Here is a 22,774-nt window from a genome sequence, read left to right as displayed (position 1 = left end):
GGGTGACACTTGGAGGACTAAAGCTAGATTTTTAATATCTCACTATTAAATTAGCCATAGCATTGCCCATGGTCCATTGATGAACGGAAAGGCTTGTATATAAAATGGCATTGGAGTTGGGAGATAGACTTAAACTCACTGCCTCTATATTGCGACAGTTAAATAACAGAATTGAATGGGAAGTGGCAATTTACAATGGCAAACATTGACACAGAAGTGTGACCAATAATTGTGACAACAGGAAGTGTGTGCCCTATGCGAGATTTTTAAATGAGGATATTATCTATCTTTGGTTGCATGCTTTATTGATGGAACTGGATGAATTACGGACTGCAGCACTAATGACAAATTTCAGTCAGCGATGCCAATCCGATTATTTTATCTTTGCTGAAGAGGAAGTCGCTGTCCATGTGTTTGAAATGTATTTCTTGCTGATTGTTGTCGAGCTACGTAGTCACTGGTTTGTTTTTCCACTCCTGCAGGGTGCACCTGGATTGAAAGGAGCAGAAGGTCCCATTGGTCCACCTGGCCCAACGGTAAGTGAGACTCAGAGTTTTAACCGTGTCTTGTCGTGTTGTCCTCTTCAGGGAGTAAACAACACTTATCCTCTGGTGATTTGAACTCAGGACAATCGGCTCCGAGCCCAATTGGGAGTGGTGTTTCCTCTCCTGTTACTGGCGCTCCAAGGATTAAATTATGAGAGCTTACGTAAACTAGGCTTGTATTCCCTGGAATATAGAAGGTTAAGGGATGATTTGTTTGTGGTTTTTAGGATTTTGAAAGGAATTGATGGGGTAGATGGAGAGAAACTTTTTTCTGCTGGTGGGGAGTCATAACCTTAAAATCAGAGCCAGGCCATACAGGGAAGAAGATAGGAAATACTTCTTCACACAAAGGGTGATGGGGTTAAGATACAGATCAGCCATGAATGAATTGATTGGCGGTACAGGCTCGAGGGGCTGAATGGCCCAATCCTGTTCCCATGATCCGAAATGACTTTTTATTTTTCTCACACATTTCTTAATGTGCATGTAAACTCTTCACTGCAGAATTTGCCCAATCATCAGTCGAAATGGACATTTTAAATCTCGACCATTCGAATCATAGAATGGTTACAGCACAGAAAGAGGCCATTCAGCCCATCGAGCCTGTGCCGGCTCCTTGAAAGAGCAATCCAGTTAATCCCACTCCCCCGCTCTTTCCCCGTAGCCCTGTAAGTTTTTCCCCTTCAAGTATTTATCCAATTCCTTTTTGAAAGCCACGATTGAATCTGCTTCCACCGCCCTTTCAGGCAGCGCATTCCAGATCAGAACAACTCGCTGCGTAAAAAAGATTTTCCTCATAATTTGAAATAATTTTGGGCGGGACAGGGGAAAAATGAGGAGAAAGGTGTTAGATTTTGGTGATCTCGTTCAAATAAGTGTGCACCACCGTTGGAACGCTTAGTGCATTGGTTGATCTGACCCTACTGTCTTTGTGCAGGGATCTACAGGAGAACGTGGGCCAAATGGTCCTGCTGGTGCCATAGGCCTGCCTGGCCGACCCGGGAGTCAAGGTCCCCCAGGCCCGGCTGGAGAGAAGGGAACCCCTGTAAGTCTTTCTGTCCCGTTCTTAAATAAAACCAACCGTTGTTAATACTTAACTTGTTCCTTTTTGTTGGGGGACAGTGGGAGATGGAGAGGAGAGGGATGCAAGTTATTATTTCCATGCTTTCAGATTGGCACTAGCGTGTTTACATTGTCGACAAGTTGGCACCGTTAAATCAACGGGATATGCACAGATGGACAAGGTACCTAAGCAGTGGACATGTTTAGGCTGTTGAACAAATCTCTCTCATTTTTGCACTTGTAGGGTGACAAAGGCCCTTTGGGTCCTGCAGGTCATGATGGGATCCAGGGTCCGATGGGTTTACCTGGTCCCACTGGTCCTCAAGGCCCTCCAGGAGAAGATGGCGACAAGGTAACCTGATTTTCTCTCGTTCACGATACACTCACACACTTGCCTCATGTATTCCCCCTGGCCCTGCTTAGCAAGCTTAACCAGGCTTTTTAAGCTGCAGCTATACTGTCACACTTGTATCGTAAGATGGTTTCCCAGAGTTTGGTAGAACAGAAGGAGATCGACTGAATGATAACAGGACTACTAAAAGCACTGCCCAGCAAGATAAAGTTGGTGGTTTCCCTTATATGTTAGCAGCATCCCTACAACCTCTGACTCGGGCTGTTGCCTGACTATTCACGGCATACCGCACCCTTTATATCCAGATTCTGCTCATTTGAGAGGTGGGAATAGTCTACTTCTCCTGCTGGAATTCCAATAAAGTGGATTGATGAGGCGTCGCACAGGAACAGGGTAGGTAGGTATAGCCTTTTTAAAAAAAAATCTGTCATTACCGTAGCAATGAATAAAATGCGATATAAGCTGCAGCCAATAACACTGGCCTGCTAGTATAATCCTCCTAAGTCAATGAAGGCAGTGTTTAATTCACCATTATAAAGCCCCTTAAATAAGACCAATGTTGCCTTTTATTAACTCTGAATGCGGGAGGCAATTCCCTATTCCCATGGCCCATTTTTTTTTAAAGTAAGGCTTGAAAGGGCCACCAGAGATGTCTGTCCATTCTCTTGTGTAACATCGGACTGTTGTGGTGCTGGTTAATGGAGGAGCTGCTTTTACTGGCGCCATTTGTTGTTCCGGAACCAGAAAGAAGCTGAGACCCACAGCTTGTCTCCATTTGTGCTAACTCTTGTTCAGCCCGACTGGTTTGTGAGAAGCTGGAAATCCAAAATGAAAACAGGAAACACTCAGCAGGCCAGGCAGCGTCTGTGAGGGGAGAGGAGCAGAGTTAACGTTTCAGGTCCGAACTGGAAGAAGTTAGAGGTTTAGCAGTTTATAAGCAAGTTTGGAGCCAGGGGGGGGAGATAAGGGGGAGGGGAGGAAAGAACAAAAGGGAAAGTCTGTGATAGAGTTGGGGGGGGGTAGGAGCGATTAGATGGTAAAAGGGATGATGGTGCAGCCCAAGGAGGGTGGTAATGGGGGCGAGTAAAGAAACAAAAGATGGGTCCAGACGAGGTGTAAATGGTTACACAGCAGAACCATTACCAGAACCCTACTGTCCAGAGGAAATGGGAGTGAGAATTGTAGGAATGTTCAGTGCTACTGCCCATCTTTGGTACTGATCACGTGGAGTGTCTTTTGTTAATACCAGTCCTTGTCTGTAAGTGCATTACTATCTCTCTCGCATCATCAGACTTAAAAGTGCCACAGGGAATTTGATTTGACTCTTCTGCCCCTCTCCTTCCAAGTTATCGTCTGTTTCATTTTCCTGATCTATGTGAATCTTCAAGATCAAAAAGAAGAAACCACTTCTTTGAAGGTTATGGTGTCTTTTTCTTGGTTGGGATTGCAAGGTGGCCCCACGCGGTATTGTGTGTATTGTCCACGCGTGTCTACGTGTCCGATGTAGCTTTTAACATGATATCATGTAATTACAAACATAGCCAGCAGATGGAGCCCACTCCTGGAAGCAAAGCTCTTGGCTTCAAATTTCAGGACCAACAATTGAATCGGTGGTGACTTCATCAGTAAATAACCCACTACAACGGGGTGATCCATAGGGATCTTAATGAACAATTCACTTCAATTTTGAGGAAATTCCAAAACCAGAAACCTGTATTTCACAAAAAAAGAGTTTTAAACGGAGCTTTTAGACGATTAGTCGATTGGCAGTGCTCAAACAAGGAAGCAATTTTGTGTGGACAATGTAGAGGCAGCCTGAATGCTTCATATTTTACTTGCATTATAGGAGACCATTGACAGCTTAGTAGATCCCCCATTACCTTACTCACAGTTGGTTGCCTGCCTCAGCCCATCTGCCTGTTGAAACCCTCATCCATGCCTTTTGTTACCTCCAGACTCGATTCCCCCAATGCCCTCCTGGCCGGCCTCCCATCTTCCACCCTCCATGAACTTGAGCTCGTCCAAAACTCTGCTGCCCGTATCCTAACTCGCACCAAGTCCCGTTGACCCATCACTCCCTAGCGCACTGACCCACTGCTTCCGGGGCCTATACCTTTCACTCTTACCCACTCAACGGGAAAGTAGGCTTCCATGGATCTGGGCCGGATAAGGAAGCACACTTCCGGAGATGGTCGCTCGGAGAAATACTTTCGGTGTCGCTGTTTACGGTCACACGCCGGGCCACGAGGACAGATGTGACAGGAAGTGGAAACATCAGGCAGGATTTTTCTGAGGTTTCAGTTGGGGCAGACTGTCAGGACAGTGCATTAAGAGTTTGGATCTGCACCTAAAAGGCCCTCTGCCTGACCTGGAAGCATCTGAATCTGTTGCTAGGTGCAGAGGAGAAATATTCCATTCGTCAGGACTATTAACTCTCAGGAGCATGATGTCGTCGTCTTAGCCTGCCCCCAACCCCCTTAAAAAAAAAAATCCATGAACCAGTTTGGTTGGATCTAAATATATGCTATTATCTTTTTGAGATAGTCTTTTGACTGATTACTTTGCTCAGTTTGTACTTTTTCATGTTTCTGCCTCATTTAAGAAATGGAATTTAACTTGGTTGCAATCAATTAATCCGATTGATAGCGCTGCTCGGTATTGATCAGGTCAATTTGAGGCTTTTTAATTAAACATTAACGGTCAGGCCTGCGTAGAGTTTTGCTTAAATTAACTGCCAGGTTGATTGACTAAAGGAACCAACCATGCTGGGCTATGCTCGATTTGGTAAAGCAACCAATATGTTTCCTTAAAATGGCTTGCTTGATTAACACACATCTTATGCAGCTCAGTACACCTTGTTTGGAAATGCTGCGTCAAAGTTAACTTTAGCACATGTATCATCTTGGGCACATCTTAATGAAGCTATGTATTACTTGCACAAGACATGGGCACAGTCCATCTGGCACGGGTACCTCATGAATTGACTGCCTAAGTTGCCAGAGATAAATAACAGTTTCTCTGCCGCCAGTGCAACCCATCCAGTGCCCGACCATTGTAAAGCTCACAGGATCCGCGTACAGGAGTGGTTACCGAGACATGTACAGGCCGTGAATTAAAGTGGCTTAATCGCCACAGCGGGAGAGCACTGGGGTAGACGTTGTTCATGGTAAATGCCAGGACTAGCCTGTTCTGAACACCGCATCCTAATTTGCAAGGTTTAAAGGTCTTCAATTTGTTAGGGTAGATGTGGAGAAGATGTTTCCACTTGTGGGGGAGACCAAAACTAGGGGTCTTAAATATAAGATAGTCACTAATAAATTCAATCGGGAATTCAGGAGAAACTTCTTTACCCAGAGAGTGGTGAGAATGTGGAACTCGCTACCACATGGAGCAGTTGAGACGAATAGTGTAGATGCATTTAAGGGGGAGCTAGATAAATACATGAGGGAGAAAGGAATAGAAGGTTATGCTGATAGGGTGAGATGAAGTAGGGTGGAAGGAGGCTCGTGTGGAGCATAAACACCAGCACGGACCAGTTGGACCGACTGGCCTGTTTCTGTGCTGTAAATTCTATGTGTTGCAGTCGGTGAGGTGTCTACTACAGGGTGAACAGAAGTGATTGCATCATTTTGCCACTATTGGCAACCGCTCGCAAAATAGGTAACTGGTGTTACAAGATGTCTTCTCAGTCCAGCTGGTCGCTCCTTTTTCTGATCTAGTTTCAGGTCAAGTGATCGTGACCCCCACCTCACTCCTATCCTAGTATTGTTTCCTGGTTATGAGAGAGTTCAGAGGTCAGACTTCAATCGGGGCGAAACATATATAACCACAGTTGCCTCAGTAACCCTCACGGCCAAGTCAAAAATAGTGTCTCCAATGGAGTAGCATTTGCTCTCCTCAGCTTTGCATGACATTTGTGTGAGGGCTTATAAATGAAAAATAAGTAGATGTGACCCCCATCTACCTGCCAAGTGCCTTTATTTTTAATTTTCAATGTGGTGGGGACTTAAGTCCTCTTGTGGGAAGTTGTTATTTGAAAGCAGGAATAACGGGGAGCTGGGAAGTGAGGGGGGAGGAGAAAAGACCCTACAGCAAGGAGGGGGCCAACCTGGTTTAATATTCTATTTGCTCAAATCACCCCCCCCTCCCCCTTCCCCCATCCCCACCCCATTCCCAGGTGGTCCTGTGGCATTTCAGGGAGGCCCCTAATTCGATTGAGACTCAGGGTCTCAATAAGCCTTGCTCACGGTGCGTGCGCAGGCTCCCAGCGTGCTACACACTGCGTGGCCGCATTTGGGCCTGCTGAATGCTTTTAAGCACGTACAAGGCCGCAGGCCTCTGTGCTCCAGAATACAGGGCAACTGCCATCATGTAGTTGCCCCACTCCCCACACCTAAGGCACATTGCTCCAATTACAAGTTGGAATTGTTAGTTTACAGACAAGCTAAATCCTCTCCAAAGGGTTCAGGTAACTGCACGAGTGTAAATTGAGTGTCAACCATGGCTCAGTGATAGCACTTCCGGGTCTGAGTCAGCAGGTTGTGGGTTCGAGTCCCACTTGAGTACGAAATCTAGGCTGACACTCCCAGTGCAGTACTGAGGGAGTGCTGCACTGTCAGAGTTGTCGTCTTTTGGATGAGACATTAAACCGAGGCCCTGTCTGCCTTCATAAATCCTATGGCAGTAATCAAAGAAGAGCAGGGGTGTCCTGGCCAATATTTATCCCTCAACCAACATCACTAAAACAGATTATCTGGTCATTTATCACTTTGCTGTTTGCTGTGTGCAAATTGGCTGCCGCGTTTCCTACATTACAACAGTTTTTTTTTTATTCGTTCACGGGATGTGGGCGTCGCTGGCGAGGCCGGCATTTATTGCCCATCCCTAATTGCCCTCGAGAAGGTGGTGGTGAGCCGCCTTCTTGAACCGCTGCAGTCCGTGTGGTGACGGTTCTCCCACAGTGCTGTTAGGAAGGGAGTTCCAGGATTTTGACCCAGCGACGATGAAGTAACTACGCTTCAAAAGTACTTCACTGGCTGTAAAGCGCTTTGCGATGACTGGGGGTCATGAAAGGCGCTATATAAATGCAAGTCTTTGTCGTTATTATCTCTACCACAACTATGTAGTGTAGAGGGCGTGAGCTCAGTGGCGCGAAGCACAAATTAAGGACGCAAATCCGCATAGAGGACGGTGAGCACCTGAATCTGGTTGCCAGGAAAGGCGATTGAGATGAGGACCCTGGACTCATGGGTTGGTAGTCGGGAAGGATGAGAATCAATGGGATAAAGAGACTCCGTCCTCCGAACTAATCCTGCTAGGAGTTGGCTACTAAATTATTAGGCAATTAAATTTCAGTGTGATTGCTGATTATGCACCTTTCTAAAATTATTGGTGATTTTCCCTCCCCTGAGTGCTCTAACCACTAAGTAGTGTGGCCATTGTGTCTGGTGCTGATAGAGCTGAAGCCCATCATATATAAAGAAGCAGTGAATACAAGAAGAAGGGTTAGGAACACTTGACTTTGAATCTGAGGGCCACAAGGTCACTAAGTGCTCTCAATTGCTTTGCCTTCTCGCTAAAATGCTCTTTTGAAAGTATTTAACGTTGCTCTTTTGCAGGGAGAATTGGGTGGATCTGGACAAAAAGGCAGCAAAGGAGACAAAGGAGAGTCTGTGAGTAAAGATCCTGCCCAGCTCTGATGTACTTCAGGGGAAGGGCATTAATAATTACATGATCTGCTGCCTCCCATTCTTTGGATGAGGTAGTGCAGAGGAGGCCCCATCTGCCTGCTCCAGGGGTTCGGGTGAATGTTAATGACCCCATGTCACTTTTCGAAGAAGAACAGGGAGTTCTCTGCGTTCGGGCCGACATTCCTTGTCAAAATTGGTCATTCATCTCATTTCTGCTTGTGGAACACTGATTGAACAGAATGGCAACAATCATCGTACGACAAATGTCATTCACTGTGTCAAGTTCCTTGAGTCAATTCATTATAAGACGCTGCATAAATACAAGTATTTTTAAAAATCTGGTGTGAGAATACAGCAGGTCCAATCACACAATATCAATCTGTCTGCCGGTCCAATATCACAATCAGAGATACCTTACGTTCTGCGTCATAAAATCATAGATTGATGCAGCACAGCAGGAGGCCATTTGGCCCATCATGCCTGTGCTGGCTCTTTGAAAGAGCTATCCAATTAGTCCCACTCCCCCCTGCTCTTTCCCCAATAGCCCTGCAAATATTTCCCTCCAAGTATTTATCCAATTCCCTTTTGAAAGTTACTTTAGAATCTGCTTCCACCGCCCTTTCCGGCAGCACATTCCAGATCACAACAATTCGCTGCGTTGAAAAAAAATTCTCCTCATCTCCCCTCTGGTTCTTTTGCCAATTACCTTAAATCTGTGTCCTCTGGTCACCGACCCTCCTGCCAGTAGAAACAAAGCAGATAGGGAGAAACTATCAAAACCCCTCATAATTTTGAACACCTCTATTAAATCTCCCCTTAACCTTCTCTGCCAAGGAGAACAATCCCAGCTTCTCTAGTCTCTCCACATAACTGAAGTTAATATAAATGAGACCCCAACAAAAATGAAAAATTGCCAATCGGATTTAAATGTTAATAGTACGCAAACTCCCCCAAGTAACTCTGCCAACGTGAAAGGGAAAGAAGTGCGTTCTGCTCAAGTTATTGGCCCCCATATGTTTGAAAAGGTGATCTATTGCCTGAGAGAAATATCGTTAAATTTCTAGCATTGCAGAGACACACCAGTCTGGGCCTGCCATTCCCCTCAGCTGCTCCAGTGGTGCTGGCCAGAAGAAGGTGTACATCCAGAGCAGCTCCATTCAGTTTAATGGCAGACAGCACTTTTGACATGGTTATACTTGGAACTGCACATTCCTTTCAGCTGACTGCCTCCTACCCTCCTCAGTTTCTCAATCGGTGTTTGGGAAAGAAACTGAGGAATACTTGAGGCAGGAATTGAAAAATCCTTGAAGAATTTTCACAAAACATAGACTGTAACCCACATCCTATCTCTCTTATAACAGTTGATAAAATAAGAGATTAACAGTCTCACATCCAGATTACAATATGTATTATCCAAACTTGGTAGCTTGGAAGGCCCTCAACACCTTAATCACAGCCCTCATTCCCTCTTTCAGGAATCAGTTATAAATCACTCGGGTTTCACTCTCGATCTGAGTACCTTGATATGATTATTACTCTGCAATTACTCGCCATCTTCCCCATAATGAGACAAAACGCAACAAAGCTTCATAAAGAAGGAAGACTTCAGAAGAAAGATTGTTTATTATATATAATATATATATATATAATGTGTGCGTGTATATATGTAGATAGATAGATATAGATAGGGTTAGAGAGAGCTTATGACCAGAGATAGAGATAGCTGAGAGATTGCTGTACGGGGATGGCTCTACAGGGATCGATAGATAGTACAAGGTATAAGGTGGGTATGATTGTGTTGAAAAATACAAATCACTTGAGTTTTTGAACAATGTTCAGAAGTACCCGCCATCATTGAAACTCCTTGAACATGTGGTTTTGAAAAGCCCGTGAGCATTCTGTTAATCTTCACAGAGTTGATGGAACCATCCAGTTTCTTCTCAGTAGCAAAGTCAATCCTGAAATCCACTTGTTAAAGCCATTACTTACTACACTGCTTAGATTTTTGGAGTTGGGCTGAATCCAGGTCCAGCAGCAGTCCCATTAATGCTGGAATGATTAGAAAGTTCAGAAGCAGCAGGAGGTTTAAAGAAAAATTGACGGATATTGAAACTATCAATTCCAATTTAATCCCCATTATTAAATTATCCTATTGTACATGTGACATCTGTTCTCTCCTCTTACAGGGTCCCCCAGGGCCATACGGAATACAGGGTCCAATTGGGCACCCTGGTCCCATTGTAAGTAGCAATTCTGTTTCATTTTATGTTCCTTTCTTTGTTGTGTGGTTGATGGTGAATCTTTAGTAGGATTACATATTAATTTATGTACTCGTCATGGCCACAGGCCAGCACTTTACAGACTTGTACTTAGGTGAGGTGTCAAAGGTTAGAGAAACAAACAAGTTCAGTTACATGTTGACGTGACTCATTATGTAACTGTAGTGAGAGGAAGGGAGGTTATAGATCAAATTTGAGCTCAACAATTTCCAAGATGGATGCCTCGAAAGAAAGAGACCAAATTTCAAATTGGATTGATTTGATTTCCAGCCACGTGTGAACTCTCTTTGCTTGGGGGCCTAGAGTTTATTCAAGTATTGGAACCATACTTAATGCTAATGGTGTTAATGGTTTCACCAGGACAGTCTCACTGACCGAATTGATTCAACTCAGAGCGCCGCCTCATCGGAATCTGTACTGAACTTTTGCCTCTTGCACTCAAGAATTTAGAAAGGTGAATTTTGTTATTCTGTGCACCTGGGGACAGGCACTGTGTGGACCCTATGTTGCAGGGGGTACAACGCTTGCAAGCCATGTCTGCTACTGGATTTGCACCTATGAGAGAGGTTTACAGTCTTAACTCTACAACGGGGAGGGAGAGAGAGCACTGAAGAGAGGCCAGTGCTTTCCCACCAAAACGCAGAAGAAATTTAGAGGGAAAATCACTCCAGGCTATCCTCGCCTACTTCCCAATGGCCAGCTCCAGAGTACGATCGAGAGAGGCATGTGTTCAGGACACCTTGTCACTCTGACAGGTGTTGGCTGTGGCTCAGTGGGTAGCACTCTCGCCCCTGAGTCAGAAGGTTGTAGGTTCACGTCCCACTCCAGAGACTCGAGCACAAAAGTCTTAGGCTAACACCTCCAGTGCAGGACTGAGTGGAGGGGCCGTCTTTCAGATGAGATGTTAAACCGAGGCCCCGTCTGCCCTCTCGGGTGGTTGTAAAAGATCCCACAGCACTATTCGAGAGCAGGGCAGTTCTCCCTGGTGTCCTGGCCGATATTTATCCCTCAGTGAACATCACTTAAACAGATCATTTGGTCGTTGTCACATTGCTGTTTGTGGGATCTTGCTGTGCGCAAATTGGCTGCCGCGTTTCCAAGTGACTACACTTCAAAAGTACTTCATTGGCAGTAAAGCGCTTTGGGACGTCCTGAGGTCATGAAAGGTGCCCTAGAAATGCAAACCCTTTTTTATTTAACTGGGAAGCGATACATAATCTCAAGAATGACTGACTCTCTTTCAAGGCATTACTTGTTCGGTTGTGATTTGAGGTTTTATCAGTATCGCACTTGAGCCAATCGGGTGCACACTTTAATAAGTCGCAATCATGCTACACACAAATATTTTATATTCATATTTAGAGAGAGGTCTCGATATTTCAAGGTTGTAACGCATCTTGGAGTTTCAATAACCTTCAGAGGGCTGCCTTGTAACTCTTACTCAGCTATTTGTCCTGCAGTTACCAGGCTTCTTCCTCCCTGTCCGATTAGCATGTTGTGTCTGCCCATTGATCACCATCTAAATTGTGTTTTTTTTTGTGTGTATAGGGTTCTGACGGTGAGTCGGGGCCGAGGGGAGAGCAGGGTATGCGTGGACAGAAAGGCGATGATGGTATCCGTGGATTCCCTGGTTCTTCCGGACCTGTTGGACTTCAGGTAATTGAACTTTTAAGGCTGCACATGGTGGCACCGCTATTCCCGGCCAGAATGGAGATGATTGAGTAACCCCCACCCCCGTCAATCATGCCTGGAGTGACTTGGATTGATTTTACGCGCATAATTTGAATTAGGTAATTATCCTCACATCACTGCATTTTTCTGGAGAAATAATCCTGCTTTTATCGGGAGAAGCTGCTGTAGTTTTGGCCATGAATCCTGTTTGCTGTAGTTCGTAGAGACTCTGTTTGCTGAGTGAATAGATTCTGTTTGCTGTAAGCCCCGCCCCGCCTCCAACTCATTTACTGACATGGTGGTGTCAATATTCACTCTGAACTTTTATTGGATTCTACTCACAATGATTAAAAAAGAGAGGTTACTTGGGAAAACTATGAAATACAAGATGGAGGAGTTGGAGGGCTGGGTTCCGAGGCAATTGAGGTGCTAATATTGAAATGCGTATGGCAGGTTTCTGAGCAAGAGGGTAGGAACATCCCTGGACAAGTCCCCCTCACCCAGGATGTACTTGCCCATTTAGCAACTGGTTAGAGGTTGCATTGACGGAGACCTTAGAGCAGGTTGTCAGATGGCTCCAAGACCAAAGTTTCTAACTGTTATTCTGTATTTTCCCTGATTCTACTATTATCCCTTAAAATATTGTTGCTTTGTGACTTTTTTTGATGAACTAGTGGGTCTCCCGTGGAATTGCTCATGGTAATAGTGGATTTGTTGCTTTATCAGGACAGGAGCATCACACAGTGTGACACACGGTGTATTATTCTGCTGCTTAAGGGGAGCTTTGTGTAACCTGAGATATTCCTGTTAAGCCCAGAATGTAGCAATAAGGCTACAGGTTAATTAGAGACAAATCGCTCTTCCACAAATCCTCTGGCCAGTTTGAGGGTATTTCCTGTTGCTGGGGAAGGTTCTCTGTAACTGACGGACAGTGACAGACTTACTTTTTTATACTGTAACACAGAAATCTGCATGTGTGACACCTGACATGCTTCAGAGTGGAAAATAAAGATATAACATTGGAGGCACACAGAAGTCTAGATTTTAATGAGGAACATAGATAACAGGAGTAGGCCATTCAGCCCCTCAAGCCTGTTCCGCCATTCAGTTAGATCATGGCTGATCTGTATCTCAACTCAATTTGCCTGCCTTGGTTCCGTAACCCTTGATACCGTTAATAAAAGTGAGAGGGAAAAACTTACAGCGATGGGTATAACCATACACATTGTAATGGGCAGACTAATGGGATTGAAGCCAGGCAAATATCCAGACCTAGACAGCTTCACGCAAAAGTAATCAAAGAAATAGGCAAGCAAATTTGGGGAATAGAGGGGATTAGCAGATAATAAGAAAGAAGGTATGGTGAATTGAGAAGGAAAGAGTAGAAAGTCCCACAGGTACTTAGACTGAGGGAGTGGGCAGAATGGTGGTCGTTCAGCATTTACATTAATCTTACCCATATTAAGGGGAGTGGACTTCTCGCCTGTAATTTCTGTGAGCGCAGGAGTCGGGTTGTGTTGACTGGGTGTGCCAGCAGAGGTCACAAGTTGGGTTGTGATGATCGGGTCTGCCAGTAGGGGTCAGGTTGAGTCTGGGCAGCCAGTGAGCCACTGGCTCGAGCTACCAGAAGAGTATGGTCAGGGCCATTTCAAATCGGTTTTGAGAGCTGGCTTAAAAACATTTTTTTCCAGTTACTCTCCAATTTAGCTGCTTAAGTACGCAAGCAGCATTAAAGCAAATGTGTCCTGCTTTGCCAATTTTCTGCCATCCCTTCTATCGTGTATATAATATGTGTGTGTGTGTCCACTAAAACTAATGGCAGCCACCATTTTGATTGACACATGTAACCGATTGAAGATCAGTATGTTTAAATTCATTTTAAAAAATTTAATTTTATCTTCTTGTATGAGTTTGTAGCCATGTGAGTAAGGGGAGTTGAGAAATGTACAAACCCTGTCTGGGGTGTAGGTGTCGGCTTCAAAAGGAGATAGGGTTGCCAACCCTCCAGGGTTGTCTGTCCTGGAGTCTCCAGGTATTAAAGATTAACCTCCTGGACACTGTAGTGAGCAAACTGAGAGAAAAATCATAGGGGAATTTTTTTTTTAAATTGTCATTCCCTTTGAACACTTCCGTTAATGAATTATTAAAAAAAATTACTTACTAAAAAAAAAACTACCTCTCTGACTATAGCTTTTACTGTCCTAATATCTCCTTATGTGGCTGGGTGTCATATTTTGTCTGATTACGCTCCAGTGAAACGCCTTGGGATGTTTTCTTATGTTAAAGGTGTTGCATAAATGCAAGTTGTTAATTGTTGAGAGTCGGGAAGGAAAGCTGTCTGACCGAGTTTGGCGGTTGGAGGCGCCAGGTCATGTGATGAAACGTCCAGGAATAAGTCCAACCAGAGTTGGCGACCCGGACAGGAGATGACTCGCCTCTATCCGTACTGATTGCTCCCCGTCGGGATAAAAGGGTTTGACTGTTTCCTCGGACACTGCAAGAAAGAATCAGAGCTGTTAATCTGAAATGGTTGGTTGTGCTCCTGGGCTTGATGCCTTGGCAACGCTCTTACCTGTTGAGACAGGTTTGCTTTATGCTGGAGGTATAATAATGAGGTTTCAGACTGGCAGCTCCCTGGCTTTGATGTCTGATTTTGATTGACAGTTCTCCCTTTCGTTGCTACATAGATTGGGAATCAATATGACAGATTCTGATGATTGCTTTAGTTCAGCTAGTTAGTTCCATCTCGCAGTGGTGAGTAGGAACATCATTGTTCTCGGAGCCCATGTTGGACACACAAGGCTAGAAATTCTGATCATCTTACATAGGACAAGAAATTAAGAACAGGAGGAGGCCATTCAGCCCCTCGAGCCTGTTCCGCCATTCAATGGCTGATCTGTACCTCAACTCCATTTACCCACCTTTATCTATGTATAAACTGTTTCTAACTTCCTGTGTATACAGTTTTAATGCAGGTTAACCCATTTGTTTAAGAGCATATGCAGGTATATAAGGCAAATGCAATAAATGTTTGTAGCAAATTGGATTTTCTAGCTAATAGCCTCAGTTAAAGGATTCTGACGAAAGGGCCCTAAGAATCATAAAACAATTGGTTATGTTTAGATCAGAGAACAGATTCATGTACCTGTGAAAGTTAAGTACTATATTATGATTTATTCTTGCTTCTGTATAATTTTATTTCTTACAAAAAAATCAATTAATAGTTTAGCCTGGATTATATGGTCTGTCAATGTGATATTAATCCGTTGGTTTGGGGAGATCAGGAGTGGTATTCCATGCTATTTCTAGTTCATATCCCAGTGGTTTAAGCATCCATTGTTTGCCCTTCAGCCTGCTCGCTCAGTTATTTAGACAGTAGGTCAGGTTTTGGTTCATGGGAAGTGCAAGGCTGCATTTGGAAGCTCACTTTTGAGTAGAGTGTGAACAAAGAGCATTGGGAAACACCCCAAATTGTAGCAGGCCATTTAAATCGATGGCAAATACCGTCAGCAAACTTTTGTACGTAAGAGATTAAAATGTACCTCTTGGTTCGTTTCAAATTGTTTTCTTGATCTATCTGGTAATTCTAAATGTCATCATCTATACACCTCTTAAAAATGCAGAATATGTTCCCAGTCAGCAGGCAATTCAGTCATGTAGGGCATCATAGCTGAACTCAGTCATACCTGATTTCCCTACCTGCGGACTTTTTAGCAGGACTTCCGGGATAGTGATCGGGAGAGGGAATGGTGAATCATTTATCCTTCTCTTCAGCCCAGGAATTCAAGGGACAATTGTAGCACCCGGGCTGTTAAGATAGCTGACAGCACTGACCAGGAATTGAATCTGAGGCCTTTTCTTCTGTCCATCAAAACTGCCGTCATCACCTTCTCCTCAAAAAGCCTACTCTGGGGCCTGTCCACCTTCTCCAATTACTACCCTGTCTTTTTCTTTCTAAAGTCTGTGACTGGCACTGCCACACAGCACCACCCTCTTTCCTCCAACTGCTGCCTGTTCGAGCCCCTTCAGTCTGGTTCCTGGCCTGCCCAGAGTGCCGAGACCCCCCCCCTTGGTCCAAATTACCAATGATGTTCTTTGTAGTAATGGTGCACTGTCCCTCCTCCTCCGTCTCGACATCTTAACGCAGTTCAACACCGTACTCATTCCGGGGTCCTGGCCAATACTTATCCCTCAACCAGCATCACTAAAATGGATTATCTGGTCGTTATCTCATTGCTGTTTGTGGGATCTTGCTGTGCGCAAATTGACTACCACATTACAACAGTGACTACATTCATTGGCTGTAAAGCATTTTGGGATGTCCTGAGGTCTTGAAAGGCGCTATATAAATGCAAGTTCTTTCTTCCTACCCTACTCCACCACTTCTTCTCCATGGTCCACTTGTGTGGCACTACCCTCACTTGGTTCCACTCCTATATGTCCCAACACAACCAGCGTATCTCCTGCAATGGTTTCCCCTCCTGGCCCCACCCTGCCACTTTGGGAATTGGTCAAGGTACAGATCTTGAACTCTCTTATTCCTAATGTTAAGGTTGTCCCTCAGTGACTCCATCTGTGGGCATGGAGTCAGCTTCTGTATGTATGATGATAACACCCAGCTCTACTACTCCAAAACCACCCTTGACTCCCCAACTACCACTGTGCTTTTGGACTGCTGGTCTGATATCGAGTCATGGATGAGCCAAAACCTTCTGCAACTTGACATCAAGCTGAAGCCTCAAGAGCAGGGGAGTTCTCCCCGGGTGTCCTGGGCCAATATTTATCCCTCAACCAACATCACTAAAAACAGATTGTCTGGTCATTATCATATTACTGTTTGTGGGATCTTGCTGTGCAAAATTGGCTGCCGCATTTGTAACATTACAACAGTGACTACATTTCGAAAAGCACTTCACTGGTTGTAAAGCACCTTGGGAAGCCTGTGATGCTTAATAAATGCATGTCTTTCTTTGTCTTTCTTTCTTTTTCTCCTTTCTTTCTTTCTTGTTCTTCCTTTTCTCCCTCCTTTCTTTCTCCTTCTGCACTGTAAGATTCTATAACTGTCATTTCTTGGCTCAGCAGAGAGAGATTTCAGCCAATGGCTGAGTGGAAAACTAAGTAGGTCAGTGTATTGTGCTGTTCTAAACACGAGGAAGCTTTGAGGTGATTGATATGACCCTGAAATAATTGCCCTAACTTTCCTGCCACTGAGTCCCAGATTAATTTACAGCATTCCGGAGGAGAGCAGTGTTCCTGGCTTTGATCCGACATTAGGCAGCTTCCTGGTTGGGGAATTGCCACAAATAATTAGCGCCAACTCAAAGAAATGAAAGATGTTCGGCTGGCTTCAATTAATGGTTTGGGACTGAGTATGCTTCGTCATTGCTCAGAGGTTAAAGGTCCTTGTGACACCTCCGACCTGCTCCTCAGCGGTGTAATCTGTCATCGAGCGGAGAGGAACGTGACAGTGTTGATGAGCAATCCGTTACGCAGGTAAGGAGCCAGGTGGTGGCGGCAATAAGAATCTCATGATGCCCTAATTGGGTTTGCTTTTGTGTCCACTCTAGTTAGAAGCATGAAGTAATGAGGTTTGTCCGACAGTTTTTGATTAATCTTAAGAATGTATAACACTTGACAGATAATCAAGAAAAAGCACTGAGTGGGGGAAAAAGCTGACAATTCAAAGCACATTGCACAGGGGGGGAGTCATTGTTTGAGTGCTATGTTGGCTATGTAGGAGTCGGTATTAATTTGTCTGGGATCTGTTGGATACAGGGCTCCATGGAGGGTTTCATATACCGTTAGACGGCACCTGCATAAGATGTTTTTACACATTGTGCACGATACCTCACAAGTACCAGCTTGGCTCAGTTGGTCGGATTCTCGCCTCTGAATCAGAAGGTTTGACACTCGAGACCAGTACCGAGGGAGTGCTGCAGTATCAGTAACGTCCTTTGGATGCAATGTTAAGCTGAGGCCCTATCTACATGTTCAGGTGGACGTAAAAGATCGCCTGGCACTATTCGAAAGAGAGCAGGGAGTCCTCCTAATGTCCTGGCCAATGTTCCTCCTTCAGCTAACACTGGTCATTTATCTCATTTGCTGTCTGTGGGACCTTGCTGTGCGCAAATTGGCTGCAGCTTTACCGACATAACAGCGACTGCACTTCAAGAAGTAATTCACCTTTGCAAAAAAGTTTTGAACAGTTGAGGGACTTGATAAGACACTATATAAATACATCTTTTGAATTGGTAGCACAGTGCAGAATGTACAGAGCCTTGCGAGCTTGGGTTGGAGATCAGGCTAGAAGACAGTCGTGCGTGCCCCATCCCCACCTCTATCAAGGCTCTGTGCTGGCAGCGGAGACTCTCTATTTCTGCCCTTGTATCTGCGATGAGCTTTTTAGCTGACTATTAAACTGGAAAAGTGGATGGACTGGACCTTTTAATTTGTGTATCTCCTTATGGTGCTGATCGCCACTCTTATTTTGTGTTTTACAGGGAATGCCTGGTCCTCCTGGTGAAAAGGGTGAAAGTGGAGATGTCGGACCTATGGTACGTGGGCAGTATTGTAACAGTGGGATCCTTCCTATCGACCATCCTCATTTCATGGAGACACCTTGACATTAAACAGCACAATGGCAGCAAAGCCAGCTGATTTGCCAGTTCAATCAAAAACGGTACTCTTGCTCCAAATGCCAACCCCAAAATCCATCCTTTCAGCACATCGCAAGTGGAGAGGTATGAATGGAATATAGGGGCAGAGTTTATGAATTAATGGCCCCAACACAGACCTTTGCGTGTCTGAATTACTGATTGGAGTATCGGGCGTTCGTGTTACTATTGGAGCATGGCTGTAAATAACGGGCCACATAAAAGGTCACGCTAATCTCTGCACTCGTTTCTCCGATGAATTCATGAGATCTGCTCTATAATCTACCCTTCAACCTCCTGCCCTCACTACCAGCCGCACCTTTGCATCAAGGCTCAAACGTCAAGCGTGCTCCACAACCCATGACGACTAAAACTATTACTCTGGCCACTAGTTTGAAATTCTCTCTTTGGTTGTTGATCACTCTTGAGTTTAAGATGGTCATGACCAATGGTTTAAAGCATTGCAAGAACTCATGTGAATCATGGAGCGCCAGTTAACGTTTCTCCCGTCATGTCCTTGTCTGCAGGGTCCACCTGGTCCTTCTGGTGCAAGAGGTTCTCCTGGTGCAAACGGTGCCAGTGTAAGTTACTTTATGTCCTCATTTTCCTTCTCATTATACTTGAGCTTACATGGGGGATAACTTTGCAAAAAACATCACCATTTACTTCATTCTGAACTGCAGTTGGATCAAGTTTGGCATAATGGGCAAGAGAGATCTGTGGAACCATCAAGCAGTAGATAACAGAACCCATGCACGTGACCTCCCTGGATGTTTCATATACTGAGAAACCTAGGTAATAGATGAAGGCACATAGCGCAGGACACCGCCAAGGGTTGAAAAGATGGAAGACTACCAGACAATAGTGACTTGGACTTTGCCGAGCTTGTGTATTAAATGTTTATTGGTTGCAGGAGGGAGTGGAGACTGAGGGGAAGCAGAGGGTTCCACAGCTTTAAGGACCTGGGAAAGAAAGAGTTAGAGAAGGGAGATGGGCAATTTCAGCATAGTGAAAATGTAGGGATAAGGAAGAGTGTGTTGGATAACGTGTTAGATAACACACTGACATCCATTAGATCTAGGTTTAATTACGCAAGTGTGGAAGGCATGCCATAAGATCAGACAAATCATGAGGACAGGTTGCATAGACTAGGCTTGTGTTGCCTTGAATATCGAGGATCAAGGGGTGATCTAATTGAAGTATTTAAGGTGATCAAAGGAGTTAGGGTAGATAAAGAGAAATTATTCCCTCTGGTGGGGGAATTCAGAACAAAGCAGCATAACCTTAAAATTAGAGCTAGGCCATTCAGTGGTGATGTCAGGAAGCATTTCTTCACACAAAAGGTAGTGGAAATCTGGAACTCTCTCCCCCCAGAAAGCTGTTGAGGCTGGGGGTCAATTGAACATTTCAAAACTGAGATTGACAGATTTTTGTTAGGTAAGGGTATTAAGGGTTAAGCCATGATCTAATCGATTGGCAGAGCAGGCTTGAGGGGCTGAATGCCCTACTCCTGTTCCTATGTACTGTAAAGTCTGGCGTGTAAGGCACAGTTTTGTACTTTCCTTTTTAATGTAAGAGTGCGACTTATACATTGGTGCATGAGTGAGTTCCAGAGTGAGTCTCCCTGCAAAGGGCTCCTTCTGGAGGTGTTTCCCAGTGTTTAATGCGCCGCTGTTTTTACAGAATCATTTGCGAAACCATAATGAAGAACGTCAACATCCACAAGGCAGTGATCTACTAGATCTGATCCTGTAGTGCTTTACTGGTAGCACTCTCGCCTCTGAGACAGTTGGTTGTAGGTTCTAGTCCCACTCCAGAGACTTGAGCACAAAATCTAGGCTGACACTCCCAGTGCAGCACTGAGGGAGTGCTGCACTGTCAAAGGTGCCGTCTTTCCGATAAGATGTTAAACCAAGGCCCGTCTGCCCTCTCATTTGGACGTTAAAGATCCCACTACTGGAACAAGAGCATGGGAGTTCTCCCCGGTGTCCTGGCCAATATTTATCCCTCAACCAACATCACAAAAACTGATTATCTGGTCATTGTCTCATCGCTGTTTGTGGGATCTTGCTGTGCACAAATTCTCTGCCGCGTTTCCTACATTACAACAGTGACTACACTTCAAAAGTACTTCATTGGCTGTAAAGCACTTTGGGACGTCCTGAGGTCATGAAAGGCGCTATATAAATGCAAGTCGTTCTCCTTTCTTTCTTTTACAACCAAACCCAAGTGACTGATGAAGGAGCTGTTGCCTCTTGTGTGTGAATCTGTTCTGTACACTTTGTGCAGGCAGCGTGCGGCTCCAAGTATTTGCCGTGCTTCTCGCAGCGCAGCTGGGAGACAACTGACAGACGGATCCCAACTCTTTGAAATATTTTATTTGCTTAATTATTTGCTTTGTTTAATAACAAGATTCTGCAGGTCTCTGAACCATGGGAGAGTGTAGCAGCAAACAACAGCTGCTTTAGCAGTGTGTGTGTGATCTCACAAAATTAATGGAATATATTCATGATGTATTAAAAGAGGCAGCAATGAATATTTTATTGCAGTGAATCAACACTCCACATCGTCCCAACGTTTGAAACCCCACTTCAGGGGTTCACCGCTGATTCAGACTTCCCTGCTAGTATTTTAAAAAAATGATTTCTCTTCTCCTCCCCCCAAAGCTCTTGCTTACTCTCGAATATGGTTTAACAGACAATGCTAGCCCTCTAGTAGGAACAGGAGTAGGCCATTCAGCCCCTCGAACCTGTTCCGTCATGCTGTTAGATCATGGCTGATCTGCACCTCCACTCCAATGACCCGCCTTTGATGCCATTACCTAAACAAAATATATCAATCTCAGTCTTCAAAACTCCAGTTGACCCTCAGCACCTCCATTTACCAAACTCATTGACTAGTGGATTGGCCTCGATTTAAAACAAAAAAGGAAAGAAAGACTTGCATTTATATAGCACCTTTCACAACCTCAGGATGTCCCAAAACGCTTTACAGCCAATGAAGTACTTTTGAAGTGTAGTCACTGTTGTGATGTAGGCAACGCGGCAGCCAATTTGTGCACAGCAAGATCCCACAAACAGCGATGTGATAATGACCAGATCATCTGTTTTAATGATGTCGGTTGAGGGATAAATATTGGCCCAGGACACCGGGAAGAACTGCCCCTGCACCCCTTCGAAATAGTGCCATGGGATCTTTTACATTCACCTGAGAGGGCAGACGGGGCCTCGGATTAAGGTCTCATCCGAAAGACGACACCTCCAACAGTGCAGCACTCCCTCAGTACTGCACCGGAGTGTCAGCCTATTACTTTTTTTTTAAAAAAGACGATCTGGTCATTATCACATCACTGTTTGTGGGACCTTGCTGTGCCCGAAATTGGCTACCACGTTTTCTTGGCTGTAAAGTGCTTTGGGACGTCCTGAGATCATGAAAGGTGCTATATAAATGAAGGTTTGTTTGTTGTTTCATTCTATTGCTTTCTAGTAAAATGATCTCATACATTAAAAAAAAATATGGGAATACAAAAACCCTGGAACACGGTGCTCCAAACCCCTTGCGTACCTGACCCTTGACCCGACAATATTTGGTGATGTTCCAGATACTTCAGGGTCCATGGACCCCAGTTGGAAATGTTAAAGTTGGTATTTAAAAGGACACTGTCTCCATTAAAATTCTAAATCTAATACAGGGGAATACACTGATCTCAGGTAATCTGCTCTTTGAGACCACATGCCAACTTGCACGCGAATCTCTTACAGGCCGAAAACTCCACAGAGGCCGAACCCTCCTGGTACCGGTTGTAAGTGGTTAGAAAGTAGAACTCACTAGCGGAGTGGTTCAGGCGAATAGCAAAGATGCATTTAAGGGGAAGTGAGATAAGTACATGAGGGAGAAAGGAATAGAAGGTTATGTTGATGGGGTGAGATGAACTAAGGTGGGAGGAGGCTCGTGTGGAGCATAAACGCTGGTATAGACCAGTTGGGCCGAATGGCCTGTTTCTGTACTGTAAATTCTGTGTAATGTTTGGGGAGACTCAAAGCTGTTGTTTCGATCCAGTCTTTGAACCCGTTCAAGAAAGGGGAAAAAAAAAATCACAGGTCACTCAGTGACGGCTGCCAGGTTCAGTATGGGCCTGAATTGGCCATTCATGTGTTGTTTCCATGAAGTTACTTTAATCCAAAACCTGCAGCCCCTTTAAAGGAATCAAAGTCCGGGGCCCGACAGATCTGAAAATTTAACGGTCTGACGATTTTGTTGCGAAATGCGCTGACTCTGCCTCTTTCCCTTTGTGCCTTCTCAGGGTCCCCCAGGTCTCACAGGAGGAGTTGGTTCACCAGGGTCAGTGGGTGAAAAGGTGAGTGTTTGTTTATTTTTAAAAAAAAAACTGAGCACGATCCACAGTACGTTACAAAGGAACACTGCTGATCCCCTGTGTTGTTTGGCAGCTGTAGGAGGGGAGAGAGCCGCAGGACGCATTACACAGAAGAAGGTTTCGGCAGAGCAGAGATTGGCTCAGTAG

General features: G+C 44.7%; 1 protein-coding gene across 2 annotated transcripts in view; it reads left to right on the top strand.

Moving 5' to 3' along the window:
- Positions 1–22,774, top strand: part of LOC137304419 (collagen alpha-1(XI) chain-like) — a 226,932-nt gene that overhangs the window by 169,094 nt on the left and 35,064 nt on the right. For both annotated transcript variants that reach the window (XM_067973011.1, XM_067973010.1), the window contains 9 exons: positions 483–536; positions 1,483–1,590; positions 1,852–1,959; positions 7,578–7,631; positions 9,836–9,889; positions 11,477–11,584; positions 18,100–18,153; positions 18,780–18,833; positions 22,556–22,609. In XM_067973011.1, coding sequence (XP_067829112.1) covers positions 483–536; positions 1,483–1,590; positions 1,852–1,959; positions 7,578–7,631; positions 9,836–9,889; positions 11,477–11,584; positions 18,100–18,153; positions 18,780–18,833; positions 22,556–22,609 — 648 coding nt within the window. The remainder of the gene's footprint in view (positions 1–482; positions 537–1,482; positions 1,591–1,851; positions 1,960–7,577; positions 7,632–9,835; positions 9,890–11,476; positions 11,585–18,099; positions 18,154–18,779; positions 18,834–22,555; positions 22,610–22,774) is intronic.

This window comes from Heptranchias perlo, chromosome 37, assembly GCF_035084215.1.
Source record: "Heptranchias perlo isolate sHepPer1 chromosome 37, sHepPer1.hap1, whole genome shotgun sequence".
Taxonomy (NCBI): Eukaryota; Metazoa; Chordata; class Chondrichthyes; order Hexanchiformes; family Hexanchidae; genus Heptranchias; species Heptranchias perlo.
The sequence above is the reverse complement of the archived record's forward strand: the minus strand, read 5'-3'. Positions and strand labels throughout refer to the sequence as shown.